The sequence below is a fragment of the Lagopus muta genome, chromosome 1 (assembly GCF_023343835.1).
Source record: "Lagopus muta isolate bLagMut1 chromosome 1, bLagMut1 primary, whole genome shotgun sequence".
In the NCBI taxonomy this organism is placed as follows: domain Eukaryota; kingdom Metazoa; phylum Chordata; class Aves; order Galliformes; family Phasianidae; genus Lagopus; species Lagopus muta.
This window is the reverse complement of record NC_064433.1, coordinates 183486185-183512448: the sequence shown is the minus strand read 5'-3', so window position 1 is coordinate 183512448 and position 26264 is coordinate 183486185. Positions and strand designations below refer to the sequence as shown.

Below are 26264 nucleotides of genomic sequence, written 5' to 3'. Positions count from 1 at the left end.
CTCTACATCATACATCCTTCTATTTTAAGCTCATTCCTTCTGCTTAATTCTTGAATTTTATTCTCCTACTGTGAAAAGAAGAACAAAACCAAAACACCGTAAGCAGCTCCACATCTTACCTTAAGGAACTGCCATTTTAGCACACACAGATAACAGCTGGCTTAAAGAACACTAGCCCTCATTCAGCACAGCACTTAAATGGGTAACACCTCAGAGATGCCTCTTACCTTTCGCCCTTATCTTCTTTTTGCAGGAACACATCAAACCTCTCTGCCTCCTACCCCAATGAACCCCTTGCCTGGTTTCCCCTACTTCTTCTGTGTGAGACAACAGAAGTCATTTTACTTTTTCCATGAGGAAAGCAGCAGGAACTGCACATCACCACATCTGTGGTGACAGAACAAGGGGAAATGGCTTCAAGCTCAGGGAGGGTAGATTTAGGTTAGATATAAAGAAAAAATCTCTACAGTGAGGGTGGTGAGGCACTGCAACAGGCTGCCCAGTGATGTGGTTGATGCTCCATCCCTGGAGGCTTTCAAGGTGAGGCTGGATCAGGCCCTGGGCAACCTGATCTAGTTGTGGTGCCCCTGTTCATTGCAGGGCAGTTGGACTAGATGGCCCTCAGAGGTCCATTCCAATCTCAAAGGATGCTATGCTTCTATACCCGAGAGAAAAACAAGAACAAGTTCCATGAATTGCAGCACATAAAATCCAAAGACCAGGACTTACCAATGCAGAGTGCAGCACGTTGTTATGGGTGCCTCCCTCCTTGAAATGGGTGCAGAAACTCTCAGCTTCACTTCCAGTCTCAGAATCACCTGACTTGTGTGCATGTAGAGAAAGAACAACCTTATAGTTAGCAAAGTCAGAAATTCAGGCACTACTGAATATGAGTGCTTATCTTACCTCCACATTTTAAGATAGAAAACCTGTTTTAAAAGATGTTAAATTCCATAAGATAGCAGTTAAATCCTTTTTTTTTTGACTGAACTTAAGACACGAGAAATACAGATTTAAGAGTAATTTTAAAATGACAAATTCACGTTTTGACAAGATTTTATTGTGAAACATTGGATTTAGAAAAGGTACAAAATGTCAGCAGTCAGATGTGTGCCAGTACAGTGTTTTAATGGTCTATACATGAGGACAGCTGAATAGCTTCACTGCAGAGCATGTGTTCAGATGCAGCATCCAAGAGGGGGCTGCAATATTTGCAGGCTTGAAAGATATCAACAGCTTGATCCAAAATGGCCATTACTGGTCAGTGATAATCAGCATCTGGGAACAGGCTGGAAACCATAACATGGTACAACAATCTCCTTGCAGATCCACATTTAAACATCAGTTTACTCTGTTAATAATCCACAGCTTCAGGACAGGATGTTCTGGGATTCAGTGGGCATTTTGGAGCTTTTTTAGAACTTCTGTGTGGTTGTGTTTTAAAACCAATTTCACTGAATATGGGTCACCATTCAAGTGGGGAAAAAAAACAACAGTATCAAAATATTACTCTGAATTAGTGAAAGTCATAAATTTGTATCTTACAAAGGAGAAAAGACAAGTATCCCAAAAGGATAGCAGAATTCTCTACCCTAGTTTAACAATTTTAATGAAGGAGCATTTCTAAACATACAAAGTTGATATCAATGTACAAATGTATAAAAACACACACCGTATGAAACAAGCTAGCACAGTTTTTCAAATTATTCAGTAGTCTGTCACTGCTGGAACTTGCTTGAATGACTGAGAGGTTTCACAGGCAGGTGGACAGCCAAGTAAGGTTACATTTTGGTTCATTTATTTGGAGGCCTGTAGTTTACTGTACACAACGAAGCCTACTGGAATACAAACAGTTACCCTGTACCAAGCTGTACCCAGAGCTGAACTAAGCCTTCACTCACCTAAGCCTACTGCACTTTATGCTGAGCTGTAGCCCACCTTCCTGACCAGAGACAGCAGGGCACACGAGGCTACATTGAATAGAAATTCCTGAACATGACTGATGTCCATTAAGAGCAAAGCTAAACCTAAACTGATGTCATTCAGAACCAAAATTACCCCAAACCCTCCTTCTGACACCATATCCACTCCCTTAACTTCAAGGCCATTCGTTTTGGCTGCTCTTTTCACGCTGTGCATCTTTACCAGGGGATGAGAACCTCGCAATTCATTAAGAGTAATCAAAAGTGACAACTAAGTAACTAATTAATTCAGACAATGGTGAATGCACACAAGTATATTTACTTTAAATCTGAGTGTGTCTCTCTAATGAAGGCTGCAACATAGGGGGTACAACGTCTGCTAAGGACTTAAAACCAGCGCTGCGTCAAATGGAAAAATATACAAACAAACCACCAAACTTCGGTGTGGCAAAAAAGCATTTCTTTTCTTGTTTGTTTGGGAAGTGTTTGGCATGAGCAGCACTACCAAAACTCCACACCTCACAGACAAGCTACAAAGGTTATCTAAAGCCAAGACTCGCTGCCTGCCTATGAGCTAATTTCACTGCTGCTCCAAGCGCTGCACTTTGATCTTTGATTCCGACTCCTCTGTACACACATTTATATTTACATAAAACATTTATTAAACATGATTTTAAAACATAAAAACCTTATGTACAAAATACCAACATTCCTATAAATAAACAGTTGGAGAAAGGCACTTGCAAGAAAAATCTACAGTAAATCTTACAAAAACCACACTGCCTCTGTTACTGTACAATAGATAGTCTTTCTGTAAATCCCTATCACAAGAATGTAAAACACTAATTAACTGTTATAACTAAGAATGTAACCGTTACAGCTGTATTTACAAATACATATAAGCCTTTTTTTAGTTTCACTTGAGCACCATGATTTCCGCCCTAAATTTATTTTTTGATACAAAGTAAAAGAACAGTTGCCAGAAACCAGCATTCATTGTAACTGGAGACTCATAAACATTTGGCTGACATCACTATAGCTTAAAAACATCCGTTGCTGCTTGGTAAAAAGTACACCTAGTTTGTTATTGCATGTTGTCCTTTTAGAGAGAACACTGCTACGTTCTCTACACAATTTTTTAATACTATTGCTGGCAAAAAGTTTCCAATATAAAAAAAATAAAAAACTTTCTTCAAGCCAGTTGAAGTGTTCTACCCGAACGGTAACTAAAAAAAGCTGCACATTAATTATAAAAACGTGTAGGAAACATGCCAACTCATCTGGTGTGCAAAAATAGTTCTTGACTACACAGGATTTTAAGGGCTTCGCAGAATTACTCAACTCCCATTGAGCAGATCCATGAATCACCAGCTCCTCAAGGAGACGTCAGTATACTGCCGCTCTTATCAAACTTTTTACCCTTGGACAGTGCTGCGACCTGCTTGAGCAGCTCTCTGTTTTTGGCCTGCAATACAGACAGAAGAAGTGCTATCAATGAGCGGAAGCCTCAGACTGTATTGGAATGTGCTAACTCCTCACTGCATTTAGGAAACAGATTTTCCAAATGCGTATGTTGAGAAAGCTCAAAGATAATGATTGTTTCCAGAGCCTCAACACGTATGTTCCGCCTTCCAACAAAAGGCAACCACTTTTCACAGAATCACAGAATGGCCAGGGTTGGAAGGGACCTCAAGGATCATGAATCTCCAACCCCCCTGCCACGTGCAGGGCCACCAACCTCCACATTCAATACCAGACCATTTCCTGAACAGCAAAAGGCAGGACTGGAGTCACTGTACTGAATAGTTATTCATTCTGTGGTTAATAAGACAGCTCTCTGAGGACTTTTTCCTGCTTAACAGTAGGCATGTAGTTTAACCCAACATGCTTAACAGTTGGTCGTGTTACACTCAACTGTTAAATCAGACCAGCAGCTCGCTCACAACTGATGAAACACCAGAGAACAGAAAAAAATTCCTTTTCGAGCCCTTCTCTAGCACCAATAAGCAGCCACTTACCTGCAACTGTTCCACAGTTTCTTTGTGAGCTTTCTCCATGCTGTTCATCTTTGTCCTCAAGTTTGATTCCTGATACTGGAAGTCTGCTTTCAGTTCTGTCAACTGAAAACATAAATTCCATGAAGATTCCTTGGACTGCTGCAGTATGTCTTCTAATCAGCCTGTGAAATCTTTATGGAATCTTTTGGAATCTCAGGAACTACGGTATTTATTTACAACTGCAATCTCCAGGTATGCCTCACGATTATGTCAGTTTTAGCAATGGGGATATTAACACTATTAGATGCTCTCCCTATGGAAACAGCATAAAACAAGTCACTATACAGAAGTTTGATGACATTTACTTACCCAAAGTTTTTGATAGCTTTACCCAGTAGATGAAATTTAAAAATAGGTAATGCATTTCCTCCTGACTCATCACCTTCTGAAGGTTTGATAAGAGAGAGGTAAGGGCTTAATGCTTGTCCTCTGAAGAAACTACCTACGCCCTTCATGACAGGCTACCCAGCTCTTTCACATTAAGCACATAAAGGTTTGAAATTGCAAGTATTTCCAACAGCAGTAACACGAGGCATGTTGTAAGAGCAATACAAAATGAAGAGTTTCAATATCCCTCACACAGTAGATTTAAGTGTAGAAATGCAGGTACTGCAGATGGTTTAAAACTGGAAATGATTTTCTTCCAGGATCAGCGAGCCGGTCTTAACCATTAAACTTTTGATAAACCACCATGCATACCTGTAATCAACTTTTAATTGAAAAATATTACAAACGTAAATTATTTTCAATACAATTCCATAACCTCCTCAACACTGAATAATCTAGAACCACTGTCAGTGTCTTAACAGCACCTAGTTATGAAGAAAGGTTGAGGGAACTGGGCTTGTTTAGCTTGGAGAAGAGAAGGCTGCAGGGAGACCTCAGTGTGGCCTTGCAGTACTTGAAGGGAGCGTATAAACAGGAGGGGGAACGGCTGTCTGTGAGGGTGAACAGTGATAGGACAAGGGGGAATGGTTTTAAACTGAGACAGGGGAGGTTTAGGTTTGATATTAGGAGGAAGTGCTTCACACAGAGGGTGGTGACACACTGGAACAGGCTGCCCAAGGAAGCTGTGGATGCCCCATGCCTGCAGGCATTCAAGGCCTGGCTGGATGTGGCTCTGGGCAGCCTGGTCTGCTGGTTGGCGACCCTGCACATGGCAGGGAGTTGAAACGTGATGATCATTGTGGTCCTTTTCAACCCAAGCCATTTATGATTCTACTTAATCAGATGGCAAAGAAATAAGCTCTAATAAAGGATAATCACAGTACATATTTTTTTGTTTTTGAAAGCTGAATCTCTTTTATGAGTTTTGACTGCAGTCATTTGAGCCTAACTATATTTCACTTAACTTTCCTGACTGCCAGGCACCTAATCCAAGCTTATCATCAAGCTTATCCACATCATCGACCACAGACCAAGACCTGATAACCTGCACAACACACATACTACCAGTATTTTAAAATCCAAACATTTGCTTTACATAAGCTGTACATGTAAATTTGTATACCATCTCATGAATTATGGCACAGTAGCTTTAATTTAGAACTGAAGTTATGCTGAGCTTGAAATACTTACTATTCGTATTCCTCCTCTTATCTCGTGTGCCCATCAGCCTACACAGACCATTTGGGACCTCTGCTATGATTCAATTTCAAACATGTAAAACACACAAACCGCTGGCAGTTTAGGTAAGATCAATATAATTTGGCTCTGAGTCAAAGAGGAATTCATGAGACAGAAGTCCCAGACTTGTCCTTGAAAAGGTAAGATCTGATTAGTTACTATATAAAAAACCTGCAACTAATTTTTGTTTTCTCACACGAGTAGGAGCCTACAAAACAGACAACAGAGTGATGCAGTTCTCGTTAAGCAAATGCAATTTTTACCTTTTTATCTTTCTCTAGGATAGTCTGATCTCTTTGCTGTAGGAGGCGTTTAAGTGACATTACTTCTTCTTTCAGCTGGCTTATGAGGACAAAATTGTCAGTTCCCCCACTGTCTGCTGACTGATTTATAGAGCTACTAAAAACAGAAAAAGTTAATTATGACATCAATAGAAAAAAGAAGCAGCACATTGTTTTTCAAAGTTCAAATTGGACAATTAATAATTCTACAAACATCCTTAAGAACTGATGCAAAAAAAGTATGTACCTGACAGAATTGGATGCAACTGGCAAATTACCTTACTAATGGCACACATTACATACACCTGCAGAAATATAATTCAGTATTAGCTCTGAGGGGGAGAAATACCTTTTGATTGAAGCAGCCCCTTTTACATTCATCCCAACTGTTTGGTCAGAAACAGAATAACGATTCGGTCTCACACCTTAAGGCCCAAAAGGCTTCTCTGGATACTAGCTCAGCATTAAGCAACAGGTTCAACCCTGCATCTAATCCAAAAAAGGTCAGGGAATAGCATTTCATCGGTAACCAGTGCCTCATTATTTCACCTCTATTTAATGTTGTCCCAAGCAGCTTAAAAGTAGGAAGGCAGTGCCAGTTTTCTGACAGACAGCACTCAGATGCCACCCAGTAATCTGTGTGCCTGGACAAGGTGCACCTCCCTCACTCTTCAGACAGCAATAAAAAAAAAAAAGGAAGCAGCTGGCAACAAATCAGTGCTCTATTTGGTTGAAACACCTCAGCTTTACAAAAATGTAACTTTACCTATCTCCATTTGATGGCTTGGATTCCAGTTTGGGCTTTTTCTTTGGAGTTTCATTCTGAATAGCTGCAGAGGATTTATGGCTGAAATCAAACAAAATGTAAACCTAAAGCCTCGTGCTACATAACCCTCTAATTCACCATTTGGTACATGTAATATCACTAACTCATGCTCCTTGCTGTAATGCTAGAGACTAGCCAGAAAGGCAAGAAAAAAAAAGTCCTTTAAGTAAAAATGGCAAGATAAATTAAGAAGAAATCAACAAATAATACCATATTTACCTCTGTTTCCATAGTCCCTGATCTTGTTCTGGACTCAGACTGCTGATTCTGAAATAAACGAAACATCTTTGGTATAACTGACCAAAAGTACCATTATTTCTAAGTTTATATAAATCATATCTGCACTTAACAAAAGTCACCCCCAACCTTTTTTTTTTTCTTTAAATAAAAAATTACCTATTTTAACTATTCAGCTGGACAGCATTACCTGTCCCACTCATGACCCCTCTTTATAATGTCAAGATGCTGACATTTTTTTTTGTCTAAATATTTACATTACTACAACATGCAAGATTTCATGACTGATGGTTAAATCTTTTTTCCTTGTATTTCCCAATTTCTCTGTACATCCTATGGCTAATCTTGTGCTCAGCAAGCTGGTCTACAACACCACTCTGTCTCGGAATTCCCATACTCTAAAGTGAGCATAGCCTAAAATGGTGCTTAAGTGACGGCATATGAGCAGCCTTCAATTTTAGATCCCTGAAAACATCTGTCTTTCAAGTCTAAACGTCTGTCTTCAATCATCTCAAAAGTAACTTCACTTAATGCCACTGACAGAGGAACAGTAAAACTGAGAAGACCACGTTGAATCAAATAGTTCAATGATTTTTCATTTCTACCTTGTGTTATTCTCTCACCTCAACAATAACTGAAACGGATAGGAAAAGTCTTATTTATTGGACCAGAAGCAATGGACCCAGGGCAGCCTACAGAAAAAAGGTGCCAAACAAGCAACATTACGACCTGTATAGAAATATGCTCATTTTGTTAACTCTTGAGAACATTAGAAGCTCCATACTACACAGAGCTAACTTTATAAAACTCTTACTGTACCTCATGCATTACATTAGGTTTAGCTTGCTGCAACTTGACTTTCACAGATTAGAGAAAACAGTACAGTAATTCTCTGAAGGAAAAGAAGAATTTTCTTCAGGTTTCTAAAGAAATCTAGATTTTTTTTTAACTGGGCATATTTACATTTCTCAATACCACTGCAGTTCTTTTTTTTTTTTTTTTTTTTTAAGCCATACTTAACCAAACAAATTTCAGTCAAAAAGGAAAAGCGAAGCTTAGAATGGAAGTTTGTTCTTGTGATGGGGTCATCACCACTGCTGCCATACTAGCTGTTATCTGACACAAAGATAAATCAAGCAGTTCTAAAGTGTGCCCAAAGCCTATCAATGAAAATAAAAATCATGGCCACTATTACCACAGTATAAGAAACAAGTCAATCTTGGAATTTGTGATTTGTTAAGCTGGGTATCTAAATTAAAAGCTGTATGCTGCTTCTACCACAGCCAGAGATGGCGTACAGAAAAATGTTGCAGGAGATTCCCAGAACCATGTGAGCTGTTCTCTGTGTCAGTAACTGAACGGAGTGCTATTTTCCTATGCCAGCATAATGAAACCCTGCAGGATTTGATTATCACTAGCAAAGAGATGCACACTGGTCCTAGACTGATGGTGATCTCATACCTTTTCTTCTGCTTCTCCATTTCACAACTATGAGCACACTAACGAGGCACAGTTAAGTAAGTTAGGGTGGGGATTTTGAGCGAAGCAGTTACTGTAATATTAATCTGCTAACACACACCTTTTAGCCCATGGTAAATGCATGCAAAATAGCAGTTGGCACACGGTAATTACTGCTTAGAAATCCATGTTTATCCCTAAGTAACTTCTTTTTCTGTGGCCATCCTGTGGGTATCTTTTCTCTGTTATCAATTTTAACATCAAGCAGTTTGACGGTCGCTGAGAATTTCTGCATCTCCCTGTCCTCTCTTCACCCAAATTGTTGGAATACAAAGATTTCCACAGACAATGGGAGAAAAACATTCTGCTCCTACTTCTGATGACATATGTTAAGCAGCCTTTCTTATTTCCTCCCATTTCACCTCAGTCCTGACAGCACACAATTGGAAAACGTACCTCCAACCATTCTATTTCTTGAAATACTTACTTATGGTGACCACTGCTGTGACGGTGGTGGTGGTGGTGATGGTGGTGGTGTTTTGAATGGTGCTGGTCTTTCTCAGTAAGAGATGAAGCTGAGGAGTTTGAATGTGAAGATCCTAGACTCTTCCTCTGTTCTTTTGTCTTCTGTAGCACTCGTTTGTAGGACAGAGTGCAGAGCCAACACAGCAACTTTCCATCGACCTTTTGGGAAATAATTCATAAGAGTTTTTTCTCCCAATTACACTTGCATTAGAAATATATATTTTAATACTTGCAAAAAAAAAGAAAAGTTTCAACTCATGTTATCTTTAGGAAAAATCCAAACATCCCTTCAGTATAAAACAGCACTATGTATATACAAGATATGCATGCTATCCTTCAGTAAAGTGAATCTTATTCCACTTCTTTTGTGTAATAGGGAATTATGCCAGAAAGCAGTCTTAGCAAATATGGGACAAACTCTACATCACAGAAGAGTTAATACAGTTAATACATTTTCTAGGGGGCAAATCATTCTCAGCTTAGATAACATGTAGCCTCTCTCAACCCATCGCACACAATTAAGATGTCTCTTATGAAATGGGAACATCTGTTGTCAACCTAAGCCATGACAGCTCTGGAACAAAGCTTACCTTCCTTCTTCCCTCCTCTTTTCGATCAAAAGCACACTGCTGTTTGCACTGCTCACATGTTTGAGGTGGGCCATACTTCTTTTCTGAGTTGGTGCAGCGCTGACATTTTGTGCCAATAAATGCTGCAATAATATTACAATACTGACAAGGCTTGGGCTGAAAAACAGACAAATTGAACGGAGGTTAGTTCATTGAAGAAACTGTGAAGTATTAGCACAGTTAATTCAAATTACAGGATGAGGACGCTTCCAAACTCCAGTGGCTTCATATGATGCATCTTAAACCTTTCTTCCAACCATCTCTCTCTCCAGTACTTACTTTTTTCTCAACAAAGACAATCCTTCAAAGGTCAAAAACCATCCTGGAATTGCCATGAAAACCCAGGTACAAATGTTGGATCTGCACTGTACTTTACCGTGCTACATCTCAAGATTTTCAAATACTGTGCTTTGTTTGGCTTACATTTACATTCACTAAATGCCTGCCTACATGCCAACAGCTGATACGTTTCTCCAATAAGCTAAATTTCATCTACAGTAGATGAAGTTATGAGGTTTTGTTTCACAAACGAGATTATCCTGATACCTTCCATGAACTCGTGTCTGCAGGGCACACAGATGCAGTGTGTGCATTCACCTATTAAAAAGTTTAACTTCTCTAGCAGAACTGGAGCTGACGTTTAAAACAAGGAAACCTAAAGTAACACGAATACAGCTAACACTCAAAATCTGTCCTACTTAGTAGCTTAATATGATTAACACACAGCAATTTTCAGACTTACACAACGCAGTGTGACTAGACTGACACATTTAGCACTCATAAAGAACACAGGCAGCTAACGGCCCTTCTGCTGTCAGCGTGTGTTCGTGAGAACAGGCAAAGACTTTCTTTACATGCATGAAGTGAATTAACATTGTTTTTTCTAACTATACCGCAATTATAAATGACTGTTAAGCTGCATTTAACCACAAGGGACTTAAAAGTGAACAAAACAAACTGGAAGCCAGGAAGGAAATCCATCAGTAACCTTTCTCACCTTCGAATCATAGAATCACAGAGGGTGGAAGGGATCTCCAGAGACCATTGAACCCAACCCCCCTGCTAAAGCAGGTTCCCTACAGAAGGTTGCTCAGGAAAGCATCCAGGTGTGTGTTTTAATATCTCCAGAAAAAGAGGCTCTGCAGCCTCTCTGGGCAGCCTGTTGCAATGCTCTGTCATGCTCACAGAAGAGCAGTTGTTCCTTGTGCTTGCATGGAGCTTTCTGTGTACCTGTTTGCGTCCACTACCCCTTCACCTGTCGCTGCACACCACTGAAAAGAACCCAGCCCCATCCATTTGACTGCCACGCTTCAGACACTTATGAACAGCGATGAGATCCCCTCTCAGCCTTCTCTTCTCCAGGCAGAATAGCCCCAGGTCCCTCCGCATTTCTTCACACAGATGCTCCAGGCCCATCATCATCTACGCAGCCCCTCCAAACTGGGGAGCCCAGACGGAGCACTATAGACGTGAGCTCAGCACGGCAGGTCACAGGGTCAGATCCACCTCCCTCCACACCTTTCCAAAATTCCTTACCGCCTTTCCCACCCCCCCCCCCCCCCCCCCCCCCTCCCCGTGCTCTCGGCGCCGCTCACCGTTCCGAACTGCTTCACGTTCTGGGCGCACTTCTTGCAGATGGTGTTCGTTTTGCTAAAGACAAGACCAGCGTCAGTGGGGCTCCGCGCCAGCACCCCCCGAATGCAGCGCCGCCTCCGCGTTCGGGCGTGCGGGCAGTCGGTCTCAGCGCCCACCCTCCAGCCCCAGAGGGCCCGGCCGCCGCCCTACCTCTCCTGCTGGAACTCGGAGCGGCAGTAGGTGCACTTGACGATGGGATGGGCGATACGGCACTCCTGGAGGAGAACAGCGGTCACGTCCCGCCCGCGGCGCCCCTCGTGCAGCGGCACCTCCCGACGCGGATTCGCCCACCCGCCCCCTGCCCCTCCCGCCGCTCCCCGGCACCTTGCACAGCTGCTGCCCCTGCGAGAGCTCCTCGAACGGGTACCGCTGGTTGCACTTGGTGCAGGCGTACAGAGCCGGGGCTGCCGCCGCCGCCATCCGCGCCGCTGCCGGCGGGGCGGTCGCGGGCGGGCCCGAGGGAGGGGATGAGGGAGGTGCGGGGCGAGGCCCGGAGCCGAGGTGCCGCCCGCGCCCCCCGTTCCCCTCCCGCCGCCGTGCCCGGGAGCGCTCCTGCCCGTCCCGCGCCGCCCCGCGCCGCCCTAGGCCCCGCGCGCCGTCGCCGCCGCCGCGCCGCCTCCCCCTTGTGTCGGTGTCGGCGTCACCCCGCGCCCCCCGCCCTTCCCTCCACCCCGGGCTCGGAGCTCCCGCGGCAGCCAATCACCGCCTCGCGCCAAACCGGCCTTCAAAACTCGCCGCCCAATCACCGCCCCTGCGCCGCTCGGAGCCGCCAATCCGGACGCGGACGCGCCGCCCTGCGCTGCCCGCCGATTGGATGGCCCGCGGCTCGCTGCACTGATAGGTCCCGCCTGGGGGATTCTTGCTTTCTGATTGGCCGACGTTTAGGGGCTCACTTTGACAAAGACCGTCCTCTTCCGCTACCTGCCCGCTGCGCGTGCGCAGAGAGCTTCTCGTGCAGCACACAAATCCCGCGGCCGCTCGCCCCTCCCGGTTTCGTTCTCTCGGCTCACGCGATTGGTGAAGAGAGTCCGCGCCCCCTCGACCGCCTCGTGTCCTTCGATTGGCTGAGAAGCGTTGTTTTTCTTTTTTATTGGATGATCGGCACGTCACTCAAATCTGAATGCGTGACGCTACGCAGCGAGCATTCGGGGGCGGTGCTCACCTCCGCTCTTCCTTTCTCATTGGCGAGCCGCCCCGCCGCTCAAGCGTCACGTGACAAGAGCGGGCGGTACCACCGCCGCGGTCTCAAAGGGCCGTGCGCGAAAAGGCCGTGCTTGAGCGCGCGCGGCTCCGGTGGACATGGCGGCGGCGCGGGGCCAGCAGCGCACGGTGAGACCGGCGGGGCACCGCGGGGACTGAGGCTGGGTCGCGCCTTGGCGCTTGTCGCTTCCGAGCGGCCGTTGTACGTTTCTGTCTCCTCGCTCAGCCCGTTTCCCTTTTCCTGCGCTGATGTCCGTGCCTGTAACGCGCGCCCGGCTGATTCTGGATCGGGGCTCCGCCGTAAGCGATACTGTGGCGCAAAAGCAGGAATTAAAAGCTAGCTTGAAGAACTTTATCTTCGAGGTGCTTTATTTTTGGCAGGAAGGAGGCTGCGGTGTGAAATTAATGCAGCCCGAGGCTGCCAGGGGAGGAATGCAGCCTTGGAGCCGCTGCCGTGTGCTGTGGCGGGGCTTCTCCACGCTTCATCATCTCGGTCTGCCTTCTTTGTCACAGAGGAACAGACACCCGCGTGCCGTAACGGCTCTTTTTTGTTCGCAGGGTGAGCTGTGCAGAGCTCCGAAATCTGCATCGGCCACAGACAGACTCTCTGCAGCTTCCTACCTGGACTACCCAAAGCACAAGCCCTTCATCAATTCCGATCTGCTGCGCTCCCCGCACAAACCTGTGGTTCCTTATCCTGAGAGCAACAGTAGAGGTAAGAATCATAGAGTCATAGAATAGCCTGGGTTGAAAAGGAGCACAATTATCTCGTTTCAACCTCCCTGCTATTTGCGGGGTCACCAACCATCAGACCAGGCTGCCCAGAGCCACATCCAGCCTGGCTGGAACAGCTGCATAGAGAGGTTGTGGATGCCCCAACCTTGGAAGTATTCAAGACCAGGTTGTATGGGGCCTTGGGAAGCCTGGTCTACTGCTAGATATGGTGGTTGGTGACCTTGCCTGTGACAGGGGTTTGGAGCTTGATGATCCTTGAGGTGCCTTCCAACCCAAGCCATTTTATGATTCTATGTGAGCTGCCTGGCACAGGCTCCTTGAGAAAATACCCCCTGGAGACTGGCATTGCACAGAGGCTGTGACAGACCTGCTGTTTTCTTCCCTATGAAGGGAAAGGGGAATGAGATTTAGGATGAACCTTAAGTTACTCTATGAAAATAAAGTCATGATAGGCTCAAGTACTTGTTCCAATGTTGTAATTCATGTTGGAGTTTAGAGACCTGGATGTTAATGATCTATTGGATGAAAGGTAATATATGCTCTGACATGCACAATGCAGTCAGTTTGAGAGGGCTGCAGGCTCAGCTGAAGGACTTGTATGACACAAAAACTGGATGTGCAGCAAAGAGCTTACTTGTAAGTGATGCAGATACATGGTGTTTCGTGTTGATCAGTTTTTGGTGCTTAGGTTTTTACTTCCAACTTTTCTCAAGCAAGTAATCTGCAACTCTGGAAACAAATGCAGGTAGGGGGACAACTTATAAAAAGGGATGTGGTTTATTAAATGTGTATATATGTAAATAGGAGTGCATATAGGAAATAATAAAATCAAACAGGCAGTTTCTCAAATATCTTACTTTTTTTTGTCTGTGTAGACTTTACAAGGCCTAACATTTCTGTGAGTATATATTCTAGAAAGGATAAAGATTTGGGAGTTAATTTCAAATGGGAGGATAGATCTGGTTGTTCTGAAGTTTCCTTACTGTTCCTGCCTCCCTGTTCTAAAAAATCGTATGTAAAACCTGGAAACTATGCAGAGTAAATTCTGCTTGTTTTGATTAGGGCTCTGTGTTTGTTGCAGGGTAGGTGGTTGTTTTAATACTCTAATCGGGAAGGCTGGTACAAAGTAACTGTTCCTTGGATATTTCTTTGTTCTGAAGTGATACTTGGCATCCTGTAGGATTCCACCTTTATCCATTCGTTGCTCAAATTGCTTCACTGATCTATTTTGCTTCTTGTTACTGTAAATACTCGAGGTTTTAATTTAGCCCTTGGGATTACGTAACAGCTGTTGATAGTTCCAGCTGTGTCAGTTTCACCTGAGGCCTGGTAATGGTAATATCAAGAGAAGAGGGTATAGTTGGTGATTCTGGTCCTGCAAATTGGATTAGGTCATCTGCAACTTTCCCCTTAGCTGTAACTGCTGTCATTCCCTTCTGAACCATTTAAACTGCCTTATAGCAAGCAGGCTGGTTGCTCAGTTCTCTGCATTTCAAGCTTTGATGCATTTTTCACTTTGGAAAACACATGGGGTTTTTTTTGTTTGTTTTGTTTTTGTTTTTTTTCCTTTCTTGTAATGTGATGCCCAACCAAAAATGCAGTTTCAGTTTTTTTCCTGTGTTCATGCCTCCTTTCTCTAGAGCAGGTTTAAGCACAAGGGAGCAGGCTAACATGAATCACATCTGCTCTATCAGCTGTCTGTGCTGGTGTTCTCATGTTATACTTCAGTAGGACTGTGTAGGGAAAGGAGCTTATGTTTGTGGTTCCCTTTGCAGTATGAAACAATACAGCTAACAGGCAGGTGGTCTGATGGCAAGGTGGTGAGAGTTATGTTACAGCTGCTTTTTTTTCTGTGATGAGTGTAGAAGGGCTTTAAGCAATTGTTGGAGTAGGGAAGGGAACAGAAATGGGGAAGCTGGTTAGCACAGAGAGGGCACGTGTGTTGTGGGCATGAGGGGAATAACAGGTATAGCAGAGGTATAACAGGTTAGCTCCTGCTTGGAGAAATAAACAACTCTTACTTTCTGATCTTTATATTCCTCTGTGGTCACCAATAGGAATGTTTTCTGCATGTGCTTGTGGAGGCATAACAAATGTATGGAGAAGTTGCCACTGCTCTAATAGTTCAGCTGTCACTTTAAATTTTCAGTTGACAAAAGTCAGAAGGGGCACTGTTTGCACTTAATCTGCAGAATATTTACCTGAGCAACAATTCATGGAGGGAGTCCTGGCTGGTGGGGAGGAGCTCTGGCTTTCTTACGTAGCACATTTTTCAAGGTAACATCAAACTTGAATTGTGCTTGTAAAAGCAACTAACAAAAGATGCTCACTCAATTACAGCAATATTTTCTGCTCTGAAGAATCTTCAGGAAAAAATTCGTCGGCTGGAGTTGGAACGGCTTCAGGCAGAGGAGAATGTCAAACACCTCAGCAGAGAAACAGCAGACTACAAGAAAGTACTGAGCGAGCAAATGCAGCACAGAGAGCGTGACAGAACTGAAGTGTCAAAGAAAAATCAAGGTTGGTTGCTGTAGGTAACACTGAACACTGATGTGGATGTAATCTGGCCTTCACCAGTGCATGAAGCTGTTCTAGCTGACTTTGTTCAGTCTCTTTACTTTGTAGTGAAGCATGGAGTTTTGAAGCAGTTGTTTTAAAAGCAAACTTGTTCTGGGGGTTTGCTGTGTGTATGAGTTGATTCAGCATCGTCTGAGTTTTAGATGAGCCTTTCCTTGCTTGTTTTTGAAGTGTCCTAAAAATGTCCAAAACAGCCCCTACGAGCAGCACTTTAATTTCACTTTTTGGCCTTCTGTTACCTTCAGAACTGGCTTCTCAGCTGGCAGCTGCTGAGTCTCGGTACAGCCTGTTAGAGAAACAGCTGGACTACATGAGAAAAATGATCCAGCATGCAGAAAGGGAGAAGACACAGCTCTTGGAGAAACAGGTGTGTTCTCAGGATTAAATGTGGGAGAAACATAATTGTATGAACTGTGTCATGATTTCGTAGAGTTAATGCCTTCAAGCGCGGGTGTCTGTCTGAGCTGGCCTTTATATCATTTTCAGTATTATTAGGACCCTGGTATTTTATTTTATTTTATTTTTAACCTTTGTGCATCTGTCTCTGTGGCAATACTAAAGGCTCTGGTATTAGTGAGTCACATACCAGCAAGTAATTCTCACTTGCCTAAGCTCATCCGTATGCCTTGGAGTATAACTGACTGTCAGTGGACCAACCTTCCCTGTTGTGATTGGTCTTCAAATCTGTTGAGATTTTATCAGGGAAAGTACTAATTGAAAGAAACTGGATCTGAAATATTAATTCTGTAGAAATGATGGTGAATTGTTTTTCCTATCATCAGTTATTTTGGGGATTTGCCCTATATCAGAAATGAGCTTAAACTTTCTTTTGTAGGTGTGTGGATCACTTAGGGCTCTCTGTTCACTGGCTTCTGTGGCTCCCCTGTTTCAGACTATTAAACGTTTACTGAAGAAATAAAGAAAATTGCCTCTAATTACTGACTAATAAAATGGTTTTTTTTTGTCCTATTTGGAATGGAATGGAAGGGAGGCTGCAGAATTTTTCTCATTCTGGCTGGGTTTGAGGTCCCAGCATGGACAGAGTTCCCAACTGTGCCAACAATGCTTATTTGCTCCTTAGTTGTTGCACCACTTAAAATCAGACAGATGAAGTAGTTCTTTTGTGGTCCTTCTTCATGTTGCATGCATAAATGCTATGTATGTGCTTGTTTTGCTGTGCTTATAATCATTCTCCTTTTTACTTCTCCCTTCAAGGATTCACTGGAGAGAGAACGGCTTGATCAGTCACATGTTCAGTTGAAACTGGAGAAGCTGGATATGTTGGAGAAGGAATACACCAGGCTTACTGCAATGCAGTCCATAGCAGAGGTCTGTTGTGTGTGCTGTAACAGATAAATCTTGCTTATTGTATGCAGCACTTTGTAGCTATATAACAGTAACAGAGCTTGAGTAATAGAATGTCCTGTAGTGAAAAAGAACAGGTAAAGATCTTTGTAAAAATGGAAGTCTTCATGGTCAGTCAGGCTGTAGGTCACTGCACCCTGCAGCACTTGGGGTTTTGTTTAGTCTTAACCATATCTGTTGGTATTTGTCTTTTGTGTTTGGTTGGCATGTAGGATTGTGGATGTTTGTGAACTCTTGACCTCCCTGAGGTACCTTGCACCCTACTGGATGTTAGCTGATTTGACTTGAGGGTGTAGTGTGGTTGGCTTTGTGTTAGTTTTGGTTTTAGTTGGTTTGGGGTTGTTGGTGGTTTTGTTTTGTTGTTTTTTTTGGGTTTGTTTTTTTTTTGCCACTTGACCTTTGTCTTAAGAAATGCAATTATTTTGTGGGCAGAATTCTGGCATTGCCTGTTGCAATCTGGCATTGTCTGCCCTCCAGCCCTGGCTGGTTGTCAATGCATTTAATTTGCTTTTTCAGGATACATTTTGAACCAATAGCTTTTAAAAGTTCAGTATGGCCATGTTCCATCATATCTTTTTCTGTGTACCATCCCTGCTGTTGGCTTCTGAAATCCAATCCGCATCCTTTCTGCTGCTGGAGTGACACCACAAGGCTGAAGTATGGGAACTACAGAAGGCTTTAAGGAGGGAGAGGCTTCCACCCACTGACATTCTGTCCCCTTCAAGAGCAGACAGGATGTTGTTGGGATGTGGTACTGGGGATAGTTCTGGACTCCAGCAAAATTGTAAGCTTGCCACCTGCATGCAGCCCTCACCAGGTGCTGATACAGTGCTTTTCCAAGAGTGTGTAAGACAGCAAATCATCCAACTGAGGATTCTACGGATCTTTAGACTGCACAGCTCTTCCTGACAGTCTCTGTCCCAAGGCAGCTGTAGGAAGTTGGTCAAGATCTTGACACCCCATTGTGAGCTCCTTCTATAGAATAAAAAGAAGTCTATTCTTTACCCAGGTCAAACTATGAGTGTCTTCCAGGCATTCTTGCCCATATTTAGTATTCCTGTGTAGGTTCCTCCAGAGTCAAGGTTGAAATAAGAGGTTCAGCAACAGGAATTGCTTCTGATGAGCATTTACCAAGCGTTGGACTGGGGGCAGCTGAAGTTTGGTGGGGTTATTTGTTATCTTGCGACTGGCTGCTGAACAGAATTTCAGCATTAAATTTAGTTATTTCTCTTGGACCAAAGATACTAAATTCACACAGTAATCAGTTCTTGGAACAGAGAAATCTGGGTTTAGCTCTGAAGGTCATTTTCCTTGTGATCCTCTTGCTGTCATGGATTGTTCCCAGATCAGCAGCTTGGACTGCTTCTGCTTGTCAACCATGTTTCTGCTTTAACCTTGCTGTGCAAGTGTTATCTTAACAGTTGCAGCTGTTGTTTTTGCTTTAGTTGTGGCAAGACCACAAAAACATCTGCAAACTTCGTTTGATGTGAGAAGTAGGGGCTATTTCCATACATGGTATACTGAAGAGGATGAAAGTGGGGAGGTTCTGAGTGAACAATGATTTCCCTGCCTGTAATTTCAGACTCTGACAGAGCAGAAGTTGTGTGTGTGGCTTTTAATCACCAAGATTTGTAGAGCTGTTACCTAGTATTGCTTTCAAGCCACATGAAGATGTTGTTACTGCTTATAAAAAGGAGATACTAAGATTCGCATTCATCTGATGGTCTCCTCATCAGAGTTCTTAACTCACAAGTGTGTGGTGTAAGAACGGTGTAACAGTAGTCCTGCAGTGCCTGGACAGCTGACTGAGAGGATCTGAGCATGCCTGTGTCTGATGGTGGAGGCTACAAGCATGGCAAGGGCTCTGGTTTTCTGCATATCAGCTAGAATTTGAATATATGTGCAAATCATATGCTTTGAAGAATTGTTGCTAGTCGTCTTAATGCTAACTGTGAGACAAAACCAGAATGCTGTTCTGTGAATGAACAGCAGAAGTAATGAGCATCGTGTTGTGGCTACGTGCTGCCTATTCCTCCTGCTTTTCTTATTTCCCTTCATTGCCAGGTGGTGAGAAGCAGCAGCTGTCCTGCTGGAGCTATGCACGTGCTGGCTGCTCAGCTGCCAAGCAGATGCTGATTTGCAGGGCAGTGAAGCACAGAGGTGGGAGCTGCCTTCACACCACGGATGTTTTTTGTCTGGTAGATATGGCTGGGTGTTTGTCTCAGCAGCCAACTACTAGGGAGTGAAGGCATCCTGTATCATTGAGCTCTCATACCTTTCCATTTCAAGTCCTTTGAGACTTCAGTGATCGTGTGTGTATGGTGGTCACATGAAATTTACTTAACTTCAAAAATGGACAAAAACATATTAAAATAATTCCTATTTTTACATGTGGATTTTTTTTTAATGGTTAGCAGTGACTGAGCAGAGCATTTTAATCAGTTTGGTGCCAGCTTGCAGTCCTGTTACCTTATGCAATGGGAAATGTGGTCAGGGAAGTTCTGTGTTTCCAGTAGCCAGGCCACCAGCTTGCTTACTTCTTGGTCATAGACCAGGATTCTACACTGCCTGTGGGATGTAACTGTTGTGAGAGCTGAGCCTGCAAGGGGGATTTCAGAATGCTATTTGACTGTAGGGAAGAAAAAAAATACTTTGGGAGGTCCCAGAATTTCCACAGTGGTCTCTCACTGAAGATGTAGTGAGATGCATTCTTGCTGCACAACTTGAGCTGTACCCTCCAGCTGAGACAACTGACCAAGTGGATGCTTGGTCCATTTCTGTGTTAAAGCACTGGTTTGACTTCCTGTCAGTCTTCAGTTCAGACAAAAGATTTGCTTCAGCATTTGTGTATTAAAACTGTCACATGCAGCAGGTTAAACAGGAGTCTTTGTGCAGCTGTCCATGTGGGAATCAAAAATCAGAAACTGACACATTGTGATGGGTGGGTGATGTTAAGTTGCCTTTCCATTCTAATCTTTATTAAAAAGGTGACTGTATGGTCAAAAACATCATCGGAGTTCAACCTCATGTATTACTCTTCCTCTAGGCTGCAACTGAAATTTATACACCAATTCTGGAAGTAAAAAATAGAAAAACTGTTTCAATCTGAAGTGTAACCACTACACTGTTGTATTTATGCCTATATAGGTGACACTGCTTTAGTGATTTTAGTTTTAAAGTCTTAACATTGCAAGTTGAGCTGATAAACTTCTGCTGAACCTCTCAGTATTGTGCACTTCATGAAGAAAGAATTTGCTTTGCCAGTAATGCCTTTGTTTTCATTCAACTTTGACTAGAAAAAAATGAAAGAGCTGGAACTGAAACTTCAGGAGGAGGAACATGCAAGGAAGCTCGTTCAGGAAAAAGCAGCTGAGGTAACAGCAGGAAAATTCTTTTGTACTGCTGTGCACTGTAATTAGTTCTTCCTAATTCATCAGCTTCTCAACTAAATTTGCTGATGTCTGCTACATACAGATTGCAGATGTAGTCTTCACGCCATCCTCTCACCTGATGTTCATCTGAGTGCTTTGCAAATCTTTTTCTAGCAGCATCTATGCACTTAAGCTTTGTTTTTGTTTTTTTAATAAAAGAAGCTAGTTGGAAAAGAAATTCAGACTGATTTGTAGCCAAGGTGTATGAACATATCTGCTTTAAATAGATCAAGGTCAAGAAGTGTGCTCCCTTCATAATTTTAACTAGAAACACTGCATAAGGAGGCAAAAAGAGAGATTGTGAATCTGTAAAGGAGGACACTGGCCTTCTTCTGTGGTCATTACATACTGAGCAGTTGTATGCTGAAAAAGTATTTCAGTAACATGGCAGGCTCTGTCTGTAACCTTTCCAGTAAGTGGTGAGCTCAAGTTAATCATAAATGTTTTGTTACTGCTTCTAGTTGAGATTGCTTGGGAGATGATTTCTAAGGCTGCAAGAAGCAGCAGCAGAGCATATGTGCCACAAAATCAGTGGAGGAGGGCTGGTCACTTGAATTCCTTAGTATTTTGTTAAGTATAAAACACAGCTGTTGTTTTGACACCTGCTTCCTTGGGAGTTATTCAGCACAACTCATTCTTTAACTTACTGGGATTATTGATGAGAAGTGTTACTGAAGGAAGTGTTCTTGTCTGATGTTTAGATCAGGCTGCAGAAGCATCCATGCACTTGGAGCCCTTGCTTTCAAAGAGCTTGTGTTTTAAAAGCTGCTGTGTTGCCAATCTGAGCACCTCCTCTCTGATAATCTGTTAATATAATTTTAATCATTTCTCTCATTCCCTTAATTGCAGCTTCAGACAGGCCTGGAAACCAACAGACTGTTGATTCAAGCAGCATCACCACTGCTTTCTCCGAAAGCAAGAAAACCCAGGAAGAAAACTAAGCAGCCAGAGAAGGTAATGGGAAAGAGAAGGGTGTTTACTGAGAAGTGAAATAAATGTGTGCATGCAGTCAGAAAGTGGGCTGCCTCTTTTATCAGAAAGCTGAGGAACAGTGGGTTTGCTGCAGTGTCATCTTTGATAAACATTTCTCTCTTCTTTCCTTTCAGAAATGCTCTCTTACAAGCCATCTCACTACGCAGCCCCATTACAGACTGTGTCTGGGTGATGTACCCTTTGTAGCTGGGAAGGTGAGCTGCCAAATTCCAAAGCTTAATGCTCAGTAGCTGCAGCTCCTTCAATGGCTTTGGCATGGTGCACTCCTGACACCCAGTGGTCAGATCTTGTTTTCTTTTGGCTCTTTTATTCCAGTTTATTTTCAAAAAGCTTGCTGAACTGCTGTTTCCTAACATGGGTCTTCTGTGCTGCTTGCTGGTCAGGCTATTCCTGTTATGTGTGCGCACTCAAAGATAAAAGTACATTGGCAGCAAATAAATCCTCATTTGTGTTTTTCATTAAGATAAGTAGGTTGATGACAATGTCACTTAAAAGAGGTATTTTCCTTCTAGTCTACAAGTCCCAGCCATTCAGTTGGTGCCAATGTACAACACGTCCTACACCTCATGAAGCATCACACAAAAGCTTTGTGCAACAATCGTGTGGTGAATGATGCTCCACTAGCAAAATCCATCAGTGCTGGTCGTCCTGCCAGCAGAAGCAGAAAGCCACCTCTGCCAAAGGACTATTCTTCATCACAAGAAGAGCTCTCAGAAGTTCTGCTGACTTTACAGGATGAGTTTGGGCAGATGAGTTTGTAAGTCTGATGTATTTGACACTGCAGACAACGAATGCATATGTTTTATATTTTTGCTTTGAAGTTGGAAAGTCTTGCTGGGGAAAGCATTTGTGTTTGGAAGTCTGTGGCATATAATCTATTTGTTCTTGTAGCTGCAGAGGCTTTCCTTTCTTTCTGCAGTTACAGATTGATTCTGGTAATCTTGGGACTCCAGATATGTATTTATGTGCAGTGGTATCATGTTTTTGAGGGGTTGGGGAGAAGTATAACAGCCCCCAATGCATTGGACAAACATTCCATGGAAAGACAGATTTACCAACTCTCTTGCTCATCCTGGCTAACAGACTATGAATTGTTTGACAGCCCAGCAGCAGTAGAAACAAATGTGTAAAGTCGTAACTGAACAAGTGCTGAGTTCTTTCTTAAGGGGTCATTAATTTTAATTTTAAATGTGCATGTAGAAGTTTGAAACTGTTGGTTATTGACAGCTTCATCTTGCAGCAGCCTGCTGCCAGGGTGTGCAAACTTAATGATGCTACTCACTGACAAAACTGTTCTTATTGGTTCACTATGGCATGCTGAACTTGTTGGGCTGCTGCTACTGTGGCTGTGTACACCAGCACTAAGTCTAATGCAAGCTTTGATCTGTCTGTATTCGGTGTTAGTGATCACCAGCAGCTGTCTAAGCTTGTCCAGGAAGCTCCGACCATTGCAGTAAGGGAAGATCTGGAAAGGGAACTGGAGGCACTAGTGGGAAAGATGGAGGCAAAGGCAGATCAGATCAGCAAAGTCCGAAGGCATTGGCTGCAGGTGAGTTACTTGCCTATGATCATGCTTCTGTGAATTTGCATCTTTATTACTGTATTGTACATTCTAATGTAGCAGCCATAGTGTGAAGCAGAAATAACTTATAGCATAGTGCCTGGCCTTAGATTCGCATCCCGAAGTCAGTCTGCATGCTGCTATCTTTCTATTCCAGTATTCCTGCAGAAGGATGCTTTCTGCCTTACCATGTTACCCATCTGCCTTCTCTCCATTCTGTCCTGGGCAGAGTTTTGCGTCTGATCTTACATGACATTTTATACTCCTCTCATCTACAAAACAGGGAAAAGATCACCTGCAGTACAATAGCAAGTTTTCACAGCTGTTAAGTCTCTAAAGTCTCTGAGTCTCACATGTAAAGTGGGTGAGTGGTCTGCAAGTTGAGCGTATGGAGTGGGAATGGGAGAGGTGCTGGACCTCAGTGTTCAGTCTGGGAGGTATTTCTGGCACACCAGGTAGCTGCGTGTTTGGATCAGTCCCACTCTCAGCATACATCTCACCACAGCAACTGTTTTGTATGAGGATAATAGTGACAACCAGCTGCACATGGCCTCATGCAATGCTCTTTCTTTGCATTGAAGAAAACTCTAAACTTCTGATAAGCTCAGCTGATTCCCATGGGCTTTCACTGACTCTCCTCAATGTGGATTCTTATAAATTGGGTGGGGGGAGGTGACCTCTACCTAATGTGGGGGAGCTAAGGATACAGCTCGTTCTGCAGTTTGGTGTGGATGTGTCTGCACCTTGGACTGTCCAGTTGCCATACAACCTTGTGCTAACTGTTGCTGAGTATGCCTGTGATTTGTAGAGCTGTGCGGATACCAGCTCTTTGTCTAAGTGGTGTCTTGGTATTCTCCCTGAAGCTGTATCTCTGGCAGTGACAAGCTGCTAAGATCAGAAGTACATATGTGGAAAATCCTTTGTCTGTTTTTTAATGACTGGATTATAAAAATCAACACTTTCTCTTTTTTGTTCATGGTGGAGGCATTCCCCATAAAACCATAATCAACTTTTTGATTTTTAAAGAGTGAACCTTATAGTTCAGACTATAATCTGAGCACTGCTCTGAAGAGGTGAATATAGCAGTGCCATGTAAGGAAAATAAGATGCTTCTTATTCAGAGCAGTGTGGAAGCTGTTTGTGTAGCTGACTGAGCTGAGTGGTGGGATTTCTCAGTTGTCTGGAAGAATTGCCAAAAAACCAAAACAATGTCAGTGATTAATGTTCTCATTTGGGCTTTACTTTCAGCTTGAGAGACTTAAAAGAGAATGCAAGTCCAAAAAGGCTTCTGCTAAGCACAGAAAAGACAGCAAGTTTCCCGTGAGTGAGGTTAAAGTAACAACAACTGTAACCACCAAAGGAAAGGATGCTGGTCCCATCAAAGTGAAACCTGGAGAGAAGAGCCGTAAAAACCTTCAGTTGCTGAGAGACATGCAGACTATACAAACCTCACTACAGAAGGATGATATCAGCTGGGACTACTGACTGTTGTGCACAAGATGTTTCTGAAACCATCCCAGTCACATTCTGGATATAAAGCAGCTGCCATTCTTGCCATGTGAGAGACTACTGTATGCTAAGTGTGGTTTTGAAATGGAGGTCCTTAATTCTTCCATCTGTGGGTGATTGTATGGTCTGGTTTAAAACTCATTCCACGTTTTAAGGTATCTGGCCACTGGATCTAAGCGTGGGTTTCTGCCATTTCCCTCTGTGTTAGGATTCCAGCAGTCCCTCCCTTTGTCTCCCTTTGGTCTGCATACCAAACTCCCCTGTGTATGTGGGTTGGCTTGTGTGAAATGCCACTGTGATATCACAGTGTTGTGGAACTCCTGTGCTTTAGGAGGCTTCAGATGCATCCTCTTGAAAACAACAGCAGGTCCTTAAGTCTTCAGGGCTTCTGTCTGTTCTGTTGTGTGCCCAGCTGCAATTATTCAAGCTGTGATTGTAAAAAGGAGAACAGGTAAACTCCTTCAGAAGTGTTTTTCTGTAGTTCTCCTCAAAAAGTGTTCCTAGTCCTGCACGTTCCATTAGTCAGCATGAATGGCAATGGATGCTTGAGTATGCAGAAGTGACTTGACAGATGCTTTTGCTTTAATGATGGGATTGCTTTGATTCTGAAGGGTGAAATATTTCTTCAGAGCTCATATTTAATGAAAAGGCTATAGGATGTGGTGTTAATATCCCCTCGTCTTGCCCATGGCTTTGGGTGGTAAGGGAGGGAGATGAAACATGTTTTAAATTGCAAATGCCAAGTCATGCTATTTGGTCCTGGCATCTTGCTTTTAACTTGAAATACATGCTTTAATGAGAGGTCTATTTTGGTAGTAGTGTGCTCACACAGCTGAGTAAATGTTATTTATTATGTTAATAATGTAAAGAATTTCCTATTAATGCATAGAAGACCAGGTTATCTGTTTATACAGTTGAAAAATAATAAAGCCAGCTCGCCTGTTGAATGAATTGTGGGAACAAAAGAAGGGTAGTTGTCATAGGCAACTCCCTTCTGAGGGGAACAGAGGGCCCAATATACTGACCGGACCCTCCCCAGGGGAAAGGCCACTTGGAACCTCCCTGGTCTTGTGAGGCAATAATCCAAGGACCAGCTTCCGGTTGTTTAAGTCAGCAGTGATGGTGCAGAGAGGTCTGAGGGTTTCAAGGGATTTTAGGGTACTAGGACAACTAGCTGGAGGAGTGAGAGCTGAGGTGGTGTCTTCCTTGATCCCTTCAGAAGCAAGGAAAGATGATAAGAACAGGAAACCACAACTGTTCAACATGTGTCTAAGAGGTTTGTGCCATCAATGGATTTTTTTTTTCTTTGATCATGAGGGCAGTTTATACAGAACAAGGCCTACTGGTGACAGATGTCTCAACGGGGGGGAAAGGATTCCAGCCCAGGAGTTGGCAGTGCTCATTGAGGGGGCTTTCAACTAAGTTTGAAGGAGCTTCTTGGTCTTATCTCCATTCCCCTTAGAGATGAGGTTAGGGGCAGCATGTCAGAGTTAGGTGTGAGACTGATAGCCCAGCTGGATTGTGTCCACACCAGTATGGAGAAGGGAGGGCAGCAGGAAGGAGGAGCTTGGGGCTGTTGTGTGGCAGGAGAATTATGAGTTGCTGGATCACTGGGCTGAGGACAGTGGGATGAAGTTCAACAAGACCAAGGGCTGGGTCCTGTATTTTCATCACAACAAACCTGTGCCGTGCTACGG

The 26264-nt window shown here is 43.4% G+C and overlaps 2 protein-coding genes across 3 annotated transcripts; one reads left to right on the top strand and one right to left on the bottom strand.

Annotated features, from left to right (window-relative positions):
• Positions 1 to 1028: 1028 nt before the first annotated feature.
• Positions 1029 to 11769, bottom strand: FAM76B (family with sequence similarity 76 member B). 2 transcript variants are annotated; one of them, XM_048937417.1, is made up of 10 exons: positions 11521 to 11769; positions 11347 to 11411; positions 11157 to 11211; positions 9523 to 9678; positions 8895 to 9091; positions 6932 to 6979; positions 6653 to 6733; positions 5869 to 6001; positions 3941 to 4042; positions 1029 to 3387 (listed from the first exon to the last, which is right to left on the bottom strand). In XM_048937417.1, exons 1-10 carry the CDS (start codon positions 11614 to 11616, stop codon positions 3298 to 3300), a joined length of 1023 nt encoding a protein of 340 aa, XP_048793374.1. In that variant the 5' UTR covers positions 11617 to 11769; the 3' UTR covers positions 1029 to 3297. The 2 variants fall into 2 exon arrangements, with proteins under 2 accessions (XP_048793374.1, XP_048793364.1); XM_048937407.1 differs by having other exon boundaries at positions 5869 to 6004; positions 11521 to 11768.
• Positions 11770 to 12392: 623 nt separating this feature from the next.
• CEP57 (centrosomal protein 57) lies at positions 12393 to 25518 on the top strand. The gene is made up of 11 exons (XM_048937334.1): positions 12393 to 12525; positions 12955 to 13111; positions 15472 to 15651; positions 15954 to 16075; positions 16924 to 17037; positions 20370 to 20447; positions 21354 to 21458; positions 21611 to 21691; positions 22010 to 22254; positions 22902 to 23046; positions 24307 to 25518. The coding sequence occupies exons 1-11, from the start codon at positions 12496 to 12498 to the stop codon at positions 24541 to 24543; spliced, it is 1494 nt and encodes a 497-aa protein (XP_048793291.1). The 5' UTR covers positions 12393 to 12495; the 3' UTR covers positions 24544 to 25518.
• The last annotated feature ends 746 nt before the right edge of the window (positions 25519 to 26264 follow it).

Coding starts and splice junctions, on each gene's coding strand:
- FAM76B (XM_048937407.1), bottom strand. CDS start 11,616: ATGGCGGCGGCGGCAGCCCCGGCTCTGTACGCCTGCACCAAGTGCAAC. Junction 11,212..11,346: donor TCCGAGTTCCAGCAGGAGAG/GTAGGGCGGCGG, acceptor TCTTGTCTTTAG/CAAAACGAACACCATCTGCA. Junction 3,388..3,940: donor AAACTGTGGAACAGTTGCAG/GTAAGTGGCTGC, acceptor TCTGTATTGCAG/GCCAAAAACAGAGAGCTGCT.
- CEP57 (XM_048937334.1), top strand. CDS start 12,496: ATGGCGGCGGCGCGGGGCCAGCAGCGCACG. Junction 21,459..21,610: donor AAACTAAGCAGCCAGAGAAG/GTAATGGGAAAG, acceptor CTTTCCTTTCAG/AAATGCTCTCTTACAAGCCA. Junction 21,692..22,009: donor TACCCTTTGTAGCTGGGAAG/GTGAGCTGCCAA, acceptor TTTTCCTTCTAG/TCTACAAGTCCCAGCCATTC.